This window comes from Camelus bactrianus, chromosome 11 (genome assembly GCF_048773025.1).
Source record: "Camelus bactrianus isolate YW-2024 breed Bactrian camel chromosome 11, ASM4877302v1, whole genome shotgun sequence".
In the NCBI taxonomy this organism is placed as follows: domain Eukaryota; kingdom Metazoa; phylum Chordata; class Mammalia; order Artiodactyla; family Camelidae; genus Camelus; species Camelus bactrianus.
Genome location: NC_133549.1, coordinates 67,882,347 through 67,901,099, shown reverse-complemented (window position 1 = coordinate 67,901,099; position 18,753 = coordinate 67,882,347). Strand labels below are relative to the sequence as shown.

The 18,753-nt window shown below is 36.2% G+C and overlaps 1 protein-coding gene across 5 annotated transcripts in view; it reads left to right on the top strand.

Annotated features, from left to right (window-relative positions):
- ASCC1 (activating signal cointegrator 1 complex subunit 1) overlaps positions 1–18,753 on the top strand; it is an 87,754-nt gene that overhangs the window by 2,520 nt on the left and 66,481 nt on the right. For all 5 annotated transcript variants that reach the window (XR_012510296.1, XM_010963204.3, XM_045522715.2 and 2 more), the window contains exons 3-5: positions 435–534; positions 4,143–4,240; positions 8,505–8,683. Coding sequence is in view for 4 of the 5 variants with exons in the window: in XM_010963204.3 (XP_010961506.1) it covers positions 435–534; positions 4,143–4,240; positions 8,505–8,683 (377 nt within the window). In the remaining variant the exon portion in view is untranslated. The remainder of the gene's footprint in view (positions 1–434; positions 535–4,142; positions 4,241–8,504; positions 8,684–18,753) is intronic.

The window sequence follows — 18,753 nt, the reverse complement described above, 5'->3', positions numbered from 1 at the left end:
CTCTTTGTCTTGGCTGTGTGGAGTAAATTCTCCCAGTATCACTCCTGCCTCATCCACTGAAGTGATTTTGTGCTCTAACACTTAAAACCACTGAGTTGTACATTTTAAGAGGATAAATTTTATGTTACATGAATTACATCTCACTAAAAAAGTAGTGAAAAAAATTTAGTGTGTCTTCGCTTTCTGGGAGAAAACAGTTAAATAGCAGTATGTATATACTACTTTTCCAAGGTTCCAAGATTGGAAGATTTAAAATGTGTTTTTTATTCTTTCTTTTTCTTCTAAGAGCAGATCAGAAGGAATGTCAGAGCAGTATTCTGCAGTGTAAAGTGTATTGTTTTTTTTTTTAAACCTTGAGAGTGATTGCCAGCTGGGGAGAAGACTGTTTTTCACATAGCAGCAGCTCTGAGTGAGATGTTACGGTTTCTGTGCAGGCTTCGTGGAGTGTGCAGAAGAGCCCTGTGAAGCCTACGAAGTGGTGCAGACCCCACAAGGTTTCCGGTGTACTGTGAAGGCCCCCAGCCTGCTCTACAAGTGAGTGAGGTCTTCCCACCCCCTGCAGCTTCACGGGAAGGCACTCCCAGGAAACTCAGCAGGAAACTGCCTCTTCTCTTTTCCACACTTACTGCAGTGCTTGATTACTAATGACAAAATAGTGTTTTATGTCCTAGAATTTTTCAGGACTGATTACAGATCCGTTTCATCATTCCAAATGTGTCACCAAGTCCTGTTGATTTTGCCTCTTAAATATCTTTTGAATCCACCACTTATCTTTTTCTTTATAGCCACCCTGCCTCCTCTTCTGTGGATTACTTCAAATAGCCAACCTATGTATGGTGTCTCCACATTGATTCTTGCTCTTCCAATCAGTTCTTCACGTTGAGGGTGAATGATCCTTTTAAATAGGCAAATTTGCTTATTTTACTACCTCTGTTTAAAATCTAACAACATCCTTCCGTTGAAGATGGAGTTGTCTTAAACATGGGAGCAGTGGCCAAAATCTGGAACATGACTTACCCAGCTCTGCATTTTCAGTCTCAACTCATACCACTCTTTGCCTGGCTTTGCACTTAAGCTTAACTGGTTTTCTGCAGTTCCTCAAATGTGCTATGTTCCTTCCTGCCTTTGAGCCTTTGAGCTTTGGCATATGCTGTTCCTTTGCCTTATAATCGCTCCTCTCCCTTCCCTAGTTATATTCTCCTTCCTTAGGGAAGCTTGCTTTGACATCAACATCCCCACCCACCACATTGATTGCCCTACTATATGCTTTTATAATACCCTGTACTTTTCCTCTGTAGCATTTCTCAGACCTGTGTTTATATTTACTTGTGTGCTGTTTGGTATCTCTTCCACTAGGTGGGAGGCTTCTTGAAGGCAGGAATGTGTCTATTCTGTTAACCTCCAATGCTTGTCGAAGACTGATATGCTTTTTCCAGAGTCATCTTTATATGTATATTGCTTGGAAGCTTTGTGCCACTTCAGTCTGTCCTTGCTTGTGTGATGGACCACATTCTGTCCCATATTAACCACTAATATGGTTAGCTTATGTAGCTGACAGGCTTCTTTTGGGCTTGCACCTCTGAAGATAGGCTGGTCTAGGAAGTCCATAGATTGTTTTTCTGTGTAGTACCAGATGAATTAAATGTCCATGCGCCTCTATGAGAGGAGATCTACAAACATGGAATCATACACTTTTAAGCTCCAAGATGCAAATTGTTTCATTTGTATCAACCTTGAGAATCTTCTGAAACACCTATTAAAGATGAAATTCTTCTCCTGGAATGTGGCCGCATGGGAAATGAAATGTTCATCCTGACAGCTCACTTTCCTTTCAGATTCCAGTGACATTTTCCTTTAAGAAACGTGATTTTAGAAAGTTGCGGCTCAGATTCCTGATAAAATCAATATAACATGTCTTAATGTGTATATTTGCTACTGCTGAGGTGTGTAAAAATTCCTTATGTCTGATTCTAACTTGATGATCTTTTGAATGCTATATATTCTAAGTATTCATTTTGTTCCAGATGACTTGCATGTTAGATTAGGTATTGTTTCTGTTAAATCCTAATTAATAGACAGTATTTACTAGGAAAACTTCTTTTTTACTTCCTTAACTCCCTTTCTTCTTTCCTTCCTTCCAGCCTTATTGAGAAATAAGTGACATACAAGGAAGATTTCTTTCTTATGAGTCATTTGTGTAGTGTTTTGGATCAAGGAAGAAATGACTTGACCAAACTAATTTATAATCAAAGCCTAATGGTGGTACACATGTCCGTGGACTAGATCTAATACTGTGTTTCTTAACTTCAGATGCACATTAAAATCACCTGGGGAGCTTTTAAAATTCCTGATACCTAGGTGCACCCCAGACCAGTTGAGTCCGAATTTCTGGGAGCTGGACCGAGGCATCGATAGTTTTTGAAGCCCCCATCAGGTGATTCCAGTGTATAGCCAAGATTGAGAACCACTTGATTTGGCAAGAATTTCCCCTGTATATTCAGTAAAGGATTCACCCTTGCAGTGCATATCTGTATTGCTGTAGTGAATGTTTTAGACTTCCCATGTAAACCTCTTTTGGTCTGGCTATATTCTTAACTGGAAGAATGTCATCGTGGGCTTAATGAGGGTGGCATGGGCTGTACTGAGCTATGTGCCAGTAAGTGGGAAGCCCTTTAATGTATGATCACATTTAATCCTTACAACAACCTTATGATACTTAGGTATTATTCACTCCATTTTTATAAGTGAGGAAATAGGCTTAGAGTGGTTTAAATAACTTGCCCAAGGTTTCTTTGATTCTAAAGCCTCTTTAAGTTGAATCACTTCCCTTTCTAAGGTGCCTAGACTCTTAATAACACTTTGAGCCAACTACTTTTTCTGGTAGGCTTGTCCATATGCTAACAGACAGGAGGCTGGTTGAAAGCTGCCCTCATTGATAAGGCCTGGAAAGACAAAGGCCTGACAGAGTTGGTACAGTACAATCCCCAGCCCAACACAAAGAAAAACCACCTGGAAACTGTGGAGTTGCAGTCCTCTTCTATACATTTTGTTTTATAAAAACTGGCTGACTACAATAGATCTTAATGGAAGTAACTGGGCTTGGTTATCCTATGTAAAAACAAATGCAGAATTTTAGACATAGTCACTCATGCTATTTGGTACTGTAATTGAAATCATAAAAGCCGAAATACTGTTGATGAGGAAGTTTTTTTCCCTTAATTTTATGGTTCTCTGATGGTCTCTTAGTGCTTTATAGACTGAAACATTTCTCCTGGGATCTAGTAGTCTCATTTGCTTTAACACATCTGATTACTGTGGGTTCCAGAAGATAACCTTGGATTGTCAGAATTATTTATACGAGGAGGCCTAGGCAAGTAATGTAAATGAGCCAGCAGATGATTGAAGTGGAGTGAATGAAAGACAGTAAGGAGTGATGGCAACTATGATGAGCTCATGTTCCATGTTTAGAGACAAGCTCATGTTTCAGCATATTTTTGCCATGAGCCGCCAGATCTTCTAGTTTTTCTAAAGAACCTAGAAATCTGTATTTTTGGGTGAAGTTTCCCAACTTTTAGTGAAATCTCTTAAATAAAATATGCCTATGTGTTGCATTCAGACTGAAGGTTACCTGTTTACTCTCTGTGTTTTTGAATCTGCTCCGATTGGTGGACCCTGCTCTTTGCTAAGCTCTTTACCCTTATTTAATTAATCAAGGATAATTCCCTTAGGATGAACTTGTAATGTAGTTAATTTGCTCTCTGAAAGGACAAGGTTTTCCCTCTTCGCACTGTAGACCCATTGATTACTGGAAGTGCCTTGTGAGACTATGCCAGCTTTCCGTTTACTGAACTGCAGACCCAGATTTTGAATCTAACTTTGAGAAGCAAACAGGTGTTGGGCATAGTTATTCTTTCTGTATGTTGAGTTGGCTGTAGGACATCATTTTGCCAATGAGTGTAATGCAGCATGTTCTGTAAAGCCAATGACTTGTAATTTCCTCTACAAATACTGAGTTTTTACTGAAGCACTTTTCCATAAGGGAGTTATCTCTGGCCACATATGATTTAAACATGATGGAATTCTTTATTCTAGGACATTTTGACATAATATCCTTATATTAATTAGTTTTCTTTATATTATAGGCATATAGTTGGAAAGAGAGGGGACACTAGGAAGAAACTAGAAGTGGAGACCAGAACTTCTATTAGCATTCCTAAGCCTGGACAAGAAGGAGAAATTGGTGAGACTCAATATATATTAGTTATATTTGCAATCACTTTTGTGTGTGTATGGAGTAATGTGACCCAGCTGAAGTGTTTGGTGACTGTATTTTTTATGTGGTTCTGTAGCTATTGGCCTTTTTATAATGTGTCAGTATCAGTCTCCCAGATGAGGAAAGATGCAGTTGTACAGCCTCATCTTGATGGAGTACCTGAGCCTTCCCTTTATACTTCACTGTGCACTGATGGAATAAAGCTTCCAGATTTTGTTGTGGACTAGGAGATTTCTTTTATGCATTAGTAACTTGAGCTGGAGTCTTTAATTTTTTCAAGTTAGAATTAGAGAAAACCAATGAGATCAGCAAGTTCAAGATAAAGTTTAGCCCTTTCCATATTGTTCCCTTGTTTTTATCTTGCTTTGTACACGAGGAAGGAAATTATAAGAGTAATAATTAAAACAACAACTTTATTCAAATAACTGGTCAGGTGAGGACAAATAGTTTAGCAATAGAAATCAAGTCAGGAAGTGTACTAAAGCATCAGTGTGAACCAAGGGCACAGGCTTGTCATGTAAGGCGGCTTTGAATGAGGGGCACTGTAGGGGCAGAATTTTTAAAAACTCGTTCTAAAAAAACAGGACTTTTTCAAAGTCACATAAGTGCAGCAGCCTCCAGTAATCCATTTTCCGTAAACACTCAGGTTGTATTAAGTTTTAGGAGAAAAAATGACAAGTACTCTTCTCATTTTATGCTCTGTACAAATAATGCTATGGCAGATCAGTAGCAGTTAACTTGAGAGCAGTGCTGTCCAAAAGAACTTTCTGTGATGGCGGTGTGTTCTGTGTGTGTGCTGTCCAGTACAGGAGCCACTGGCCACATGTGACTGGGAGTACTTGGAATGTGGCTGGTGTGACTGAGGAACTGTATTTTAAATTCTATTCAGTTCTAAGTCATTTAACATTTAATTTAACCAGCTGCATGTGGGCTCCTGTATTGGGCAGTGAGGTGATACAATTTTCCCCAGCTCCTTGGTAACTTCAGCAAACTAGCTTAAGAACTTCAGTGACATTTTTGAAGGACTCATTAAAATAAATATCCAGTTCATTGGAATTCCAGATTAAAAAAAATTTGAGTCTTAAGTTTTAGAGTTCAAGTTACAAAAATTGAAATAATTTAATTAATTGCATTAAAGCTTATTTCTGCATCTATTTTAATCTGATTTAAAAATTAATATGTGCTTTCATAAAACAAAAGCTTGTAGAAATTCTATATAAAGTATAATGAAAGTCTCTTACATTATGAACCTCAACCATAATTGCTGTTAACAGTGGAATATGTTCCCCATTTTTTCTATCTGTATTGTAACATACGTATAATAATTTTTATTTTGGTAGAAATTATAACGTGGTATAAATTTGCAGACCTTAGTCATTTTAAGATACTGGAGCCATTCCAAAACTTATCCAGAAAAGGTTAGGCAGAGTTGTAAAGATTCCATTTTGACTTAAAAAGCACAAATATTTCAATGTGAAAAATGAGTGTGTCTGATCGTCAGAAGTAAGAATTTAGTGAAACTGATTTAATTGAAAAACAAGAGGGTAAACTGGCTTATTGGTCTTGTTGGGATGTAAAGTATATAGAAAAATCAAATTTATTGGTTGGAGTAAATGGGTTGTGATGTGAAATCAAGACTGCATTTGCATTGGTGTGGTATATGCTGTAATTAGTTATTTTCTTTTGCCTCTCCTAAATTAGAGAAACTGGAGAAGAAAATCTAGTAGGTTTTAATTTGTCCTCTAGATAAGGATCTGGTCTAGTCTGTTTGGAAGTCTCAGGCAGTGAGATTTAAGAAGATGCTTTTAAAATGATATTGTCAATGTAGTTAGGGAATTTTTTTTTTTTTTTAAAGTTTAACATCAGTACGTTTAATTATTTTCTTCCTGTATATCCGTAATTGGAGTCCTTGGACCCATGTCATGTAAATTCTGGGGTCCTCTCAGATATTTGTAGTTGTAGGGTATTTCTAACCTCATCATATTTGCTCTTTAGTCGTTGTTTGATCCACTTTGAATCTTTTCCTGGAAATCAGTCTGATCAGTTTCCTTTCAAGCGCCCTTTACAGTTTCTGTGTTTAAAAAAAAGAAAACATCTTATTTGTCTTATTCTCGACCAAACCACTTTCTTAATGAAAAAGAATAGATTTTAGTATTTTATACTAAATTTTTACAGAAGTAAAACTTAAACGTGAATTTTAAGCTTCCTTCCCCGCCATCTCTTTTCCTTCTAGTTTCTCACCATATTTTTCAGTCCCTACAGAGATCACTATAATTTCTACTTTCCTTTAATTTTGTCCCAGTTTGCCTTTGAACTCTTCTTTATCAGTAATTCTGTAGCTCAGTGTTTGAATGCCTGTTGGGATACTTCCCTTTCCTGAATATTTGTCTTTTGGACTCTTAAAGTAGTCTTTCTGAAAATATAAATAATGTTAGAAAATACTGTATCTCTACTTCTTACATTTTTTGGTTATCACTTATGTCAGTGTTTTACTTAGGCAAACAGTTCTTAGGTTTTCTTTTAATTCGTTTGTAATTTACTTCTTTTCCTAGAAATTTCCATCTTATTTCTCTACAACAAAATGGGTGTGATAATTTCATTCTTATTAAGAAATAGATAGGTTGTTCTTGTAGAAAATTTCAAGTGCTTTAATGGAAAATATTAGGACAAATGAATGGAATTATTTCTTTAACTTCTGTAGTTGCTTGGAAGGAACAAACTTTGTGGCCTTGAAAGTACATAGCACATTTTGCTACAATTACAGTTAATGTTTCAATGTTTTGTATTACATTTAGAAGTCTGTCCTTTATTTTTTAATAAATAATCTATTGAAATGCCAGTTTTGTTCATTGTTCATATCTTCTGTACCTTTCCTTACTTCCTGTTTTGAGCCAGGCACTGCCCGTTCTGGAACCTAGAGGTTTAATCTCTGCTTAAACAAAGATTGTGTAATCCCTAAATGATTTTTTTTTTCTTTGCAGACTCTGGTGTAACTCTTTGTGGCTTTTTTCCTCCCTGTTTTCATTTATGTATATATAGACAGCCCAGATCAAAGAAGGCCAAATTATACAAAAACATGGAAGTTTGATATCTATACATACAATACAGATATAGAAAAACATTTTTACTTCAACTTTCTATTTTCATATATGTAGGGTAGACATGTATAATATTATAGAATGTTCTCATTTGCTCTTTTACTGTAGTGAATTACTAAAAATTTTTGCCACAGTATTTTTTAAAATTGAGATAAAATTCACATAACAGAAAACTCCACTTTTTTTGCTCTTGGTTTTTTATTGTTATTTGAATCTCTATGTGATATATTCTTGATTTTTTTGGTTATGGTAGAATATATACAACATAAAATTTACTATTTAGACCACTTGAAAATGTTGAATTCAGTGACATTTAGTATATTTACAGTATTATGCAAGCATCACCACTATCCAGTTCCAGAACATTTTTATCACCTGACAAGGAAGCCCTATACCCACTAAGCAGTCACTCCCCCTTCCTCCCTACTTTCCAGCCCTTGCCTACCACTAATCTGCTTTCTGACTCTGAATTTGCCTGTTTAGGTATTTCCTATAAATGGAAACATATGTGGCCTTTTGTGTTTGGCATCTTTAACTTAGCGTAATGTTTTCAAGATTCATCTATGTTTTTGCATGTATCAATACATCATTCCTTTGTTTTTGCTGAATAATATTTCAGTGTAGAAGGTACCACGTTTTTTTATTCATTTATTGGTTAATGGACATTTTGTGTTTTTCCTCCTTTTGGCTTTTGTGAATAAAGCTTCTACGAACAGTTGTACAAGTATTTTTGAATACGTGTTTTCACTTCTTTTGAGTTCCTATCCAGCAGTGGAATTGCTGGGCCTTTTGGTATTTCTCTGTTTAACTTTTCCAGGAATTGCCAAACTTTTCCATAGCAGCTACATAATTTTACAGTTATACCAACAAGGTATGAGGAATTGCTTTGTAGCTTTTGAACTTGTATTTCTGCTGTATCAGCTGGGCTTAAGATTATTCTGTTTTTGAACCTTGTTCTTCTTAGATTGAATTCATTAGCAGCTTTATTATCCTTGGTACTATTGCCTGTTTATAATTATGTGCACATTCAGAACACTTTCAGCTCCCCAAGAGATAACAGTATCAAGGGGTCACCTATTTTACAAGCATTTGATGGTCCTTGGGCATGTTAACCTTTTTTTTTCTGCTTGTAGTAATCACTGGCCAGCATCGCAGTGGTGTGATTTCAGCCCGAACTCGGATTGATGTTCTTTTGCTCACTTTTAGAAGAAAGCAGCCCTTCACTCACTTCCTTGCCTTCTTCCTCAATGAAGTTGAGGTTCAGGAGCGATTTCTGAAGTTCCAGGAGGAAGTACTGGAGAAGTGCTCCATGGTAAGCAGCAAACAGAACAAAACAAAAAGTTAAAGAAAAAAATATGAAGAGTACCAAAATGGCTCATTTTGTAGAAAAGTGCAAATGTCTTCTACCAAAAAAGGTATCCATTCCTGATGGTTTCTTTTAATTCTGAACTGAAAAAAAAAAAGAACATAGACATATCAACACATAAGTGTCTATGTAGTATAGAAATAGCCTTTAAAAAATTTCAAGACACAAAACAATCATCCTAGTATACACACTGTTCTGTACCTTGTGGGTGTATATTTTTATGAATTTTGACACATGTATAGATTTATGTAGCCACCTGCCACATTCAGCATACAGAACAGTGCTGCTCCCTCCAAACTCCCTCATGCTATCGCTTACAGTCTCTTCTTCCTCACCCCAGACTTTGGCAATCACTGATCTCGTCTTGGTCACTGTTGTGTTGTCTTCCTGAGAATGTCACGTAAGTGGTATCATACAGGACCAGTCTCAAAAGGTTATATACTGTATGATTCCACTTACAAGACTGGTGTTTCTCACTCAGCATAATGCCTTTAAGATTCGTCCAAGTTGTGTGTATCAGTAGTTTGTCCCCTTTCATTAATGTTTCTAGTTTTGGGCAGTTAAGAATAGAACTGCCATAAACATTTGTGTCCAGCTTTTTATGTGAAGATAGTTCTCATTTCTTTAAAGTAAATCACCAAGAGTGGAATTGCTGGAATATATGATAGGTATATGTTTAACTTTATGAGAAACCGCCAAAATAATTTTTAGAGTGCCTGTACTGCTTTGCATTCCCGTCAGTAACATAAGAGAATTCCAGTTCTGCATCCTTGCCAGCATTTGTTGGCGGTGGTGTTTTCATTTTAGCCATTCTAATAAGTAAGTATTGATATCTTACTGTGGTTTTAATTTGCATTTCTCAAATGGCTAATCATGTTGAACATCTTTTTAATGTGCTTTTTTGCTGTCCTTATATCCACTTTGGTGAGGTGTCCATATCTTTTGCACAATTTAAAAGTATTTTCTTACTGTTGAGTTTTGAGAGTTCTTTTATATGTATTCTGGATACAAGTCCCTTCAAGTATCTGTGATTTCCAAATATTTTTTCCCAGGTGTAGGTTATCTCTTCATTCTTTTATCAGTGACTTTTACAGAGCAAAAGTTTTAAATTTTGATAAAGTCCAATTTATTAATTTTTCTTTTATAGATCATACTTTTGGTATTATGTCTAAGAACTTTTTGCCTAACCCCAAGTCACAAAGGTTTCCTCTTACAATTTTTGTAGTTTTGCTTTTTTATATTTAGATCTGTGATCCAGTTAATTTTTGTATAAGGTGTAAAGTTTAAGTTGAGGTTCATTTTTTTGCATATGGCTGATCATGCTGTGTTTTCTCAATCTTGTAGTAAAGACAGGAATAAAAGCATGTGGAGTAAAATAGAACTGTGGTTAATATTTTTTTTTTTGGTTCTTGAGACAGATGGTCCTCTGTCTGATTCTGGGGTCCTCAATCTGTGTAGACTTGGGCAAATTAACCTCTCCAAATCTTTACAGCCTGCCTTGGAGAATTGCAGGAAGGATTAAATGATATAACACAAAGTACTCACCATAGTGCTTGATACATAATAAGCATTTAATAAATGATAACTGTTCCTCCTGCTATTTTTATGGCTGGTTAAAGTTATTAGGATTACTTGGAGTATTCAGAGTAGAGAAGAACTATCTTTGATAGTTGTAGGCAAAGTCAGTGACCATGTTTTTGGTGAAAATTTTTATAAGATCCTTCCTTCTCTTCTCTTCCCTTCTTCCTTTTTCTTTTCTCCTTTTTCCTTTCCTTTATCTTGTCTGTCCCATGCATGTTGCTCAAGCTGGGTCTTCTGTGTTAGAATATAGCGAGGTATAGGTATGCAGATACAGAAGTACTAGAGTCCAAGTACTTCTGTGGGACAGGAGGTGAGAATTGGTAAGCTTGATTATTTAAGAAGGAGGCTATGATGGTGAAAAGATTCAGACTGGGCAAATGTGAGTAGACAGTATGGAACTGTATAATCCATTTTTAAGTGACTTCATTGGCATATACAAAGTCAAATACTGTATCTATCTATCTATATATATTCTTAGTGATATATATGCTTAGTAAACCATCAGAATATTACTAAGTGTCATTAGTAAACCATCAGAATATCTTTTTTCATCTTAACATTTCACAGCAAGATGATGTCATTGTCAGTGGGAGTGGAGGGTGGGGTAGAAGAAGATCAGGAACACTGGAGCTTCAGTGTGGTCTGGTAAATTTTGTGGGGGTGGTGCTGGAAAGTTTTGAAATTGTGTTACCTTGTAAATACCACTTATTGAACCTCAGTGATTTCTCCCCCCCCCCCAGTACTACAGATACTTTGTATGCGACAAACAGATTGTAATAAATTAGCCTTTTTCTTTCTGTGTGAGTGAATGAGTGAGTGTGTGTGCGTGTGTGTGTGTGTGAGTGCGTGTGTGCTTTCTCACTTTTTGCTTTCTCACTCTTCTTTTGGCTCCTGACATGGGCTGACAGGGAACAAATACTGGAATGATTGCTTTAACTCGGCTGGGATAAGATTGGGCACTATGATTGTCACGCTAGCCTTAATCAGTCTGCAGTACTTCCTTTCTGCTTTCAGGGAGACTGCATACTGATACTGTCTTCTTCCTGCTTTTAAATCAGGTCCTCATAACAGCAGGGAAGGAAGCACAGCATACAAGAGTAAATAAGTAAGAGGCCATTATCTTCCTGTTATATGGAGGAAATTTTTAGTAAATTTTCATTCTGATGTTAGAAGACAGGCTGTAAAACCACATGGGCATTTTCTGCTTTTATTCCTCCAACTTAGGAGAGTTCCCTTCTAGCAGCTTTGGAGAACATATAACTGTTCATTGAGATAGCAGTTATTTCCTGAAATATGGTGTGGCACTCGGTCTTGCTTTGATTCCTCTGAAACTCATTTGAAATCTCTGATGAGAGTTTCTTCATCTCTAAAATAGAAGTGGTCTCAACATTCTCTTATTTACAAGAAAAAGATGAGGGAGGGTGTAGCTTAGTGGTCGAGTGCGTGCTTGGGATCTATGAGGTCCTGGGTTCAATCCCCAGTGCCTCCACTAAAAAATAAATAAATAAACAAACCTAATTACTTCCCCCCACCCCAAAGAAAAAAAGATGATATCTCTTGGTATAAAGTTGGCTCAAACATCTTTTAATATACATCTGTATGTATTATATACATTTATTAAAATAGAATTATGTTACACACATTGTTGTGAAACTGCCATTTTGATTGAACACATTTCAGGTCAAGACATACAAATCTAATAATTACTGCTTTTAATTGCTGTGAAGTATTCTATTCTGTGAATTTATCCTGACTTATTTAATCAATCCTGTATTGATGGACCATTAAAGGAAATTATTTCTATTAAATAATGCTGTAGTGAACATTTTTGTAAATGCATCTTTATGTCTTTGGCTTATGATTTCTTTGGGATACGTTTTAGGGTAAATTCTTAGAAGTAGAATACATGAGTTAAGGGAATATAAACTTTAAATTTTTGATAGTTTGTTTTTCCATTTTATTTTAAAAATCAACTTTATTGTTGTAACTTACAATATAATGCACTTGTTTTAAGAGTACACGTTGATGAATTTTGAGAAACATATACAGCAGTGCAATAGCCATCACAAAGAGGATGTAGAACATTTCCATCACCCCAAAAAGTTCTCTTGGACCTCTTTGCAGTCACTTCCACTCCCTGCCATCTCATCTACCAGTGATTCCAGGCAACCACTTATCTGCTGTCTGTTATTATTAGATTTCCCTTCACTAGAATTTCATATAAATGAAAATTTATATGAAAATCTCTGTGGCTTTTTTTGGACTCAGCATAACACTTTTGAGTACCATTCATGTCAATGTGTATTACAGTAGTTCATTTCTTTTTACTGGTGAGTTTATTCCTTTGCATGAATACACCATAATTTGTTTATCCATTCAGCTTTGGGTGGTTTCTAGTCTTTGGCTGTTATAAATAAAGTTGTTATCATTTGTGTAGAAATATTTGTGTTAAATATGTGTTTTTATTCCTCTTGGGTACATACTTAGGGGAATAATTGTTGGATCAAGTGCAGATATCTGGTTGGTTTTACAGAAAACTGTCACAGCTACTCCCAAAGTGGTTGTACCTCTCATACCGCAAATAATGTATGAGAGTTTAGGTTGCTCCACATTCTTGCCAACATTCGGCGGTCTCTGTCCTATTTTGATTTTGGCCACTCTGGTAGGCGTGCTCTGGTGGCTTGTGGTTTTAATATACATTTCCGTGATGGGTAATGCTGCTGAGCATTTCTTCATGTGCTTGTTGGTCATTTGTGTCTCTGCCTCTGTGAAGTGTCTGTTCAAATCTTTTGCCCATTTGTTTGTTGTTGCTGGTGGTACTTTAGTTTCTTTTTATTACTTTTTTAGTGTGTAAAATGTATATAACATAAAATTTACCATTTAAGTGGTTTTTTTTTGGAGGGGGTTTATTTCTTGCTATTGAGTTATTGTGAATTATTACAGGTTGTAGATATATGTCCTTTATCAGATATGTGTTTTACATCTACTTTTTGGCGTCTGTCTTAGGTTTCCTCATGATTAAGTTGATGTTATGCTTAGAGAACTTGATGTTCTCAGAGTACTACATAGGTGATGTTGTATCTTTTGAAGGATATCACACCTAGGGGCGTATGATGTTCATCTGTTTTTCCCAAGTGATGTTACATCTAGTCAAGATGTTGCCCATATTGCTCCTGATAAGCCAGAACATTGCAAACCACTTCCACTCTTCCCCATCTGCCTTGATGGAGGAGCAGAAATTGAGTGGCTTCCTCCTACTCGTTCTAGGGAAGGGGTAGGGCAAGGGGTGGACAGAAAACATGAAATTTCCTACCATTTTGAGTGTAGCTTTCCTTTGGTTAGGCATTTGCTTGGGTTGTTGCAGGTTCTTAACTGGTTTCTAGAGTTCTCCCAAGGCTACTTTGGTCTGTATATTATTGTTCACTTGGTGTTTTCTACCAGGGAATGAGGGCCTGGATCTTCTTAGTGTGCCATCTTGCTGATGTTGCTCCAAGTTTGGATATTTTAAGGCGTTATTTCCTTTTTTTTTTAGGCATTATTTCTTTAAATATCTTTTCTCTTCCCTTTTCCTCTTCTCTGGAATTCTAATTTCACTTATATTAGACCAATTGATATTAGTACACAGATTGCTGAAGCACTGTTTTGTTTTCCAGACTTTTTTTTCGCTCTCTCTGCTTCAGTTTGGATAGTTTCTGTAGCTATTTCTGCAAGTACACTGATTTTTTTTTGAAGTGTCTAGTTTGTTGTGAATCCCATTTTTATTTTTGCCCTTATATTTATCTCTTGAAGTTCCATTAGTTTCTCTTTTTATATTATCCTTTTTGCTCTTCTGTATCTTCACATTTTCCTTAAAATAGTTGAGCTTATTTATAGTAGCTATTTTAAAGTCATTCCATTAGCATCGTGGCATTCGAGATCTATAGCTGTTGGTGGATTTTTTTTTACCTGCTTATAGGTCACATTTTTCTGCTGGTATATCTGGTAATTTTTTATTGGATGCTGAACATTGTGAATTTGTTGAGAGCAAAATTTTTTTTTCCTTTAGAGAATCTGAAACGTTCTGGAAGATAGTTATTTGTGGATCAGCATAATCATTCCAAAGCTTGTTTTTAAAGCCTTTTAAGGACAGATCTAGAGTATTCCTTACTCTAGAGCTAGTCTAGCTTTACTACTAACGTGTGTCCCTCCTGGAATCCTTTTTTCAGTGCTCTGTGTATTCAAGAGTGGTGTCTCCACTCTGGCTCATGGGAACTTGAGTGTTTCCCTGCTGCTTGAGCTTTGGGTATTGTTAGACTTACACCTCCCTGGTAGTTGTTCTTAATCTGGTCTTGTGGATTTCACTTTATGATGTACAGATTGTTGTTCAGCCAAAGTCTCAAAGAGAACTTTATGCAGATTTCCGGAGTCCTTTTTTTTTTTTTTTTTTTTTTTTTGCCTGACATCCTCTTTTTCAGTGCTTGGCCCTGCAAGTTTTATTTGCCTTGCATTCCCAAATTCCAGTTTTTGTCCCCTCAACTCATTGGGATCACTGGGCTCTGTTTGGGTTCCCTACTCTGTTCCACTGTCTCTAAATTGTCTCCATTCAGAAAGCTAAGATGGGGCTCAGTCAGTCTAGCACCTTCTGTTACCCAGTGTCTGAAAACACTTGTTTTGTATATTTTATCTAGCTTTCTAGTTACTGATGGCAGGAGGCTAATCCTGTAGGACTTAATTCTTCTTGGATAAAAGAAGACATTCTCATACAGTTTAAAATTAGGGTATAATTCGTATAACATAAGTATATAGTTCAGTGGTTTTTAGTATATTCATTATATTACCCAACCGTTGCCACTATCTAATTCTAGGATATTTGCATCACTCCTAAAAAGATACCCCATACTCATACTCATTAAGCTATCACTCACCATTGCCCCCTTTTCCCAGCTGCTGACAACCAGTCATCTACTTTCTATCCCTATGGATTTGCCTGTTATGAATATTCCATATAAATGGAGTCATATGATATGTGGCCTTTTGTCTCTGGGCATCTTTCATTTATAATGTTTTCAAGGTTTATCCATGTTTTATCATGTAACATTACTTCATTTCTTTTTATGGCCAAGTAATATTCCACTGTATGAATATACCACATTTTGTTTATGCATTCATCACTTGATGAATGTTTGGGTTTCTGCTTTTGGACTATTATGAATAATGCTACCATTCATATATGTTTTCTTCTAATAATTTGTAACATCTTAAGGTTGAGTTTACCACTATTTTTATTCACTTAACTGACCTTGATTTGTTATATAAAATAACAAATAATTGGTGAGCTCTTGCATTGTGCTAGACACTGTTCTTAGTGCCTTCTTGGCTTATTTTGTTTAACTTCCAGTCCATCTGTTATAAGGTAGATATTGATATTCCATTTTACTTAAGAAATTGAAATTGAAGCTTAGAGAGGATAATTTTCCCAATGTACCATAGCTAGTGGGTGCCACCATGTGAAGTAGGGTAGGTGATACAAAGTTGTGTAGGACCTAGTAATGGCTCTAATTTATACAACCCAGTAGAACAAATAGATGAAATTAATTCTGGGAGTCACTGTGAGAAATTATTGGAATGGAAAAAAAGCCTGTTTAAATTGAAGATATTTTGATGGTTGTTTGTCTTTTAACCAATTGTACCAATCTTTAAGCATGTATTTTCATTGGGACCATCCTTGACTAGAATTAATTTGCACAGTATTTGAGGATTCCAAAAAAGAGCAGCAGAGGGAGAGGATATAGCTCAGTGATAGAGCACATGCTTAATATGCCCGAGGTCCTGGTTCAACCCCTATACCTCTATTTAAAAAAAAAGGCAAAAAAAGATACTCTATTCTATTCTATCCAAATCATATTCTATTACTTAATTGTTGAAAAAAGATATTATATGGATCAGATATTATTTAAAAGGAGGTTTTTTTTCAATAGGGATATCCATCTTCATTTCTGAATCAGGACTGAAAGAGGTGAGATTCTTTATCTTTAAAAATCGTCCACAATCAAAAGAGAGGGAATTATATGAGGTTGAGGATCTTTGAGGGTCATTCTTAAAATTCTGCCTTTGATGGCTATTAATGCTTATTTTAAAACATTGTTGTAAAGTCACATTTTTGATACAACAGACAACTTTTCTACTCCCAGGTCTCATCCTGTCCTTCCTTTACCCTTCCTTGAACTTCTTTTTTCTTCCTTTGAAATAGTGGCCTTGTTTTCTCTCTTCGTGTGATAGCATGTTTGTCTTTGACTCTCGAAGGAAACTGTGACTTTACCTTTTAAAATAGCGTTTCCTGAAGTCACTTTCCTTTGTGCTGATCAATTATATAAGAAACGTTGTTTGACTGCAGACATTATCACCATCATCCTTGTGCTTCAGCTCCCTAAGCCTGAGTACTTAATGTAGGATTTACCTGCTCATAGACACTGGTAAGATATTTTTCATCTGTGTGATCTGCAGATAAATTGCACCTTATTTTTTCACTCTTTTCCTCTCTTGCATTAAGATTCAAAGATGTCTCACTGTCTGCAAGTTCACAAAGTATATTAAAACCTTGTATATCTCTCCGTCTATCTATAGCTAGTAATGCTGCTATAATTCCATTTTATCTCACAGCAGGGTCCAGTGAAAGCACATCAGTAATGAAAAACAGTAATTCAAAACTGTGTTTGGTGGAGCATTCTGAGGGCTTATAGATCTGTCTGAAGCAACAGGGGATTTCTCAGGCTGCATGGAGAACCTGAATAGAAACTACATAATTCTGCTTATATTGTAGTGTGAAGGCTGACACTGGGCAGAAATGGCTAATGGATCTGGGGTTTGTCCCTTTTCTACCAATTAGGATTATTTTTTTCCATTTAGTATTATTCACCGAATAAGCAAATTTATATGTGAAAGCCTTAGAGTATAATTTAGGATTTTTCATGGACGAGGGGAATTGCAGGATTTGTAATTATCTTATAAAGTAACTTAGAATGAAGATGGGATAGAGGCATACCTTGAAGATAGTGTAGGTTTGGTTCCAGGCCACTGCAGTGAAGTATATTGCAATAAAATGAGTCATGTGATTTTTTTTTTGGTCTCCTAGTACATATAAAAGTTACCTTTATACTTTACTATAGTTTATTAAGTGTGCAGTAGCACTGTGGCTAAAAAATGTACATACCTAAATTAAAAGTAACGCTGTTGATAAATACAAAACAGAAATGGACTCATAGACATAGAATACAAACTTGTTGCCAGGGGGGAGAGAGGTGGGAAGGGATGGACTGGGGAGTTCGAAATTTGTAAATACTGACAGGTATATATAGAATAGATAAACAAAATTATACTGTATAGCACAGGGGAAAATATACAAGATCTTGTGGTAGCTCACAGTGAAAAAGAATGCGACAATGAATATATGCATGTTCATGTACAACTGAAAAATTGTGCTCTACACTGAAAATTGACACAACATTGTAAACTGACTATAACTCAATAATGTAAAATTAAAAAGATAATGCTGTTGGAAAAATGATGCCAGTAGACTTGCTTGACTCAGGGCTGCCATAAAATTTCAATTTGTGAAAAACACAGTATCTCTGAAAGACAACAAAGTGAAGCACAAGTACGTGAGGTGTGCCTGTCATCTCTGGTTGTGATAAATGTGAACGCCTGAGTTCTAATGTTGGGTAGGAAAGTAAGAAAAGGAGATGTTGTAAGATTCATGTATTGCACCATTTGGATGGAGATAATTGTTGTGAATAGGTGTTTATCTTTTATTCACTCATTCACTGTTTATTAAACGCCTACCATTGGCTAGGCTGTGTATTTTATGATGAGCATTCTGGGCAGAGGAACTGGCACTTGCAAGGCATGGAGGTGTTCCAGTCTCTGTGTTCAGGGGAGAGTGAGGAGTTTAAGTCTGCAACCTAGAAAGTGGGCAGGGTAGGGAAGAGACAGGAGTTAAGAGTGGAAAGGTGAATGGTATCCAGGTAGTGAAACATCATGTGTGGTTTAAGGATTTTGAATGTATCTTATGGATAGTCAGGAACTGACAAAGATTTTAAGTAGGGGCTAACGTGATTGACTTAACATTGTAGAAAAAATAGCTTTGAAGGCAGTATGGAGGATGGATTGAGAGTTAAAGAGTCAGGTACCAGAGACGGCTACCAGTTAGAGACGATTGACACTTGAAAAAAAGACTAGAGTCTGTGGCATATTTAGGAGGCAATATATTCCCGAGTTATTTTGGAGGTCTTCTCTAAAATGATGGTGATAATAGTACCTACCTTTAGTGTTGATTTGAAGAGTAAATGAGTTAATATTTAAGGTGTTTAGAGCAGAGCACAGCACATAGTATTGTGTGTTAGCTGTTGTAGTAATACTGTGGATTACCATGTGGGAGATGAGAGAAAGTGTGGCATCAA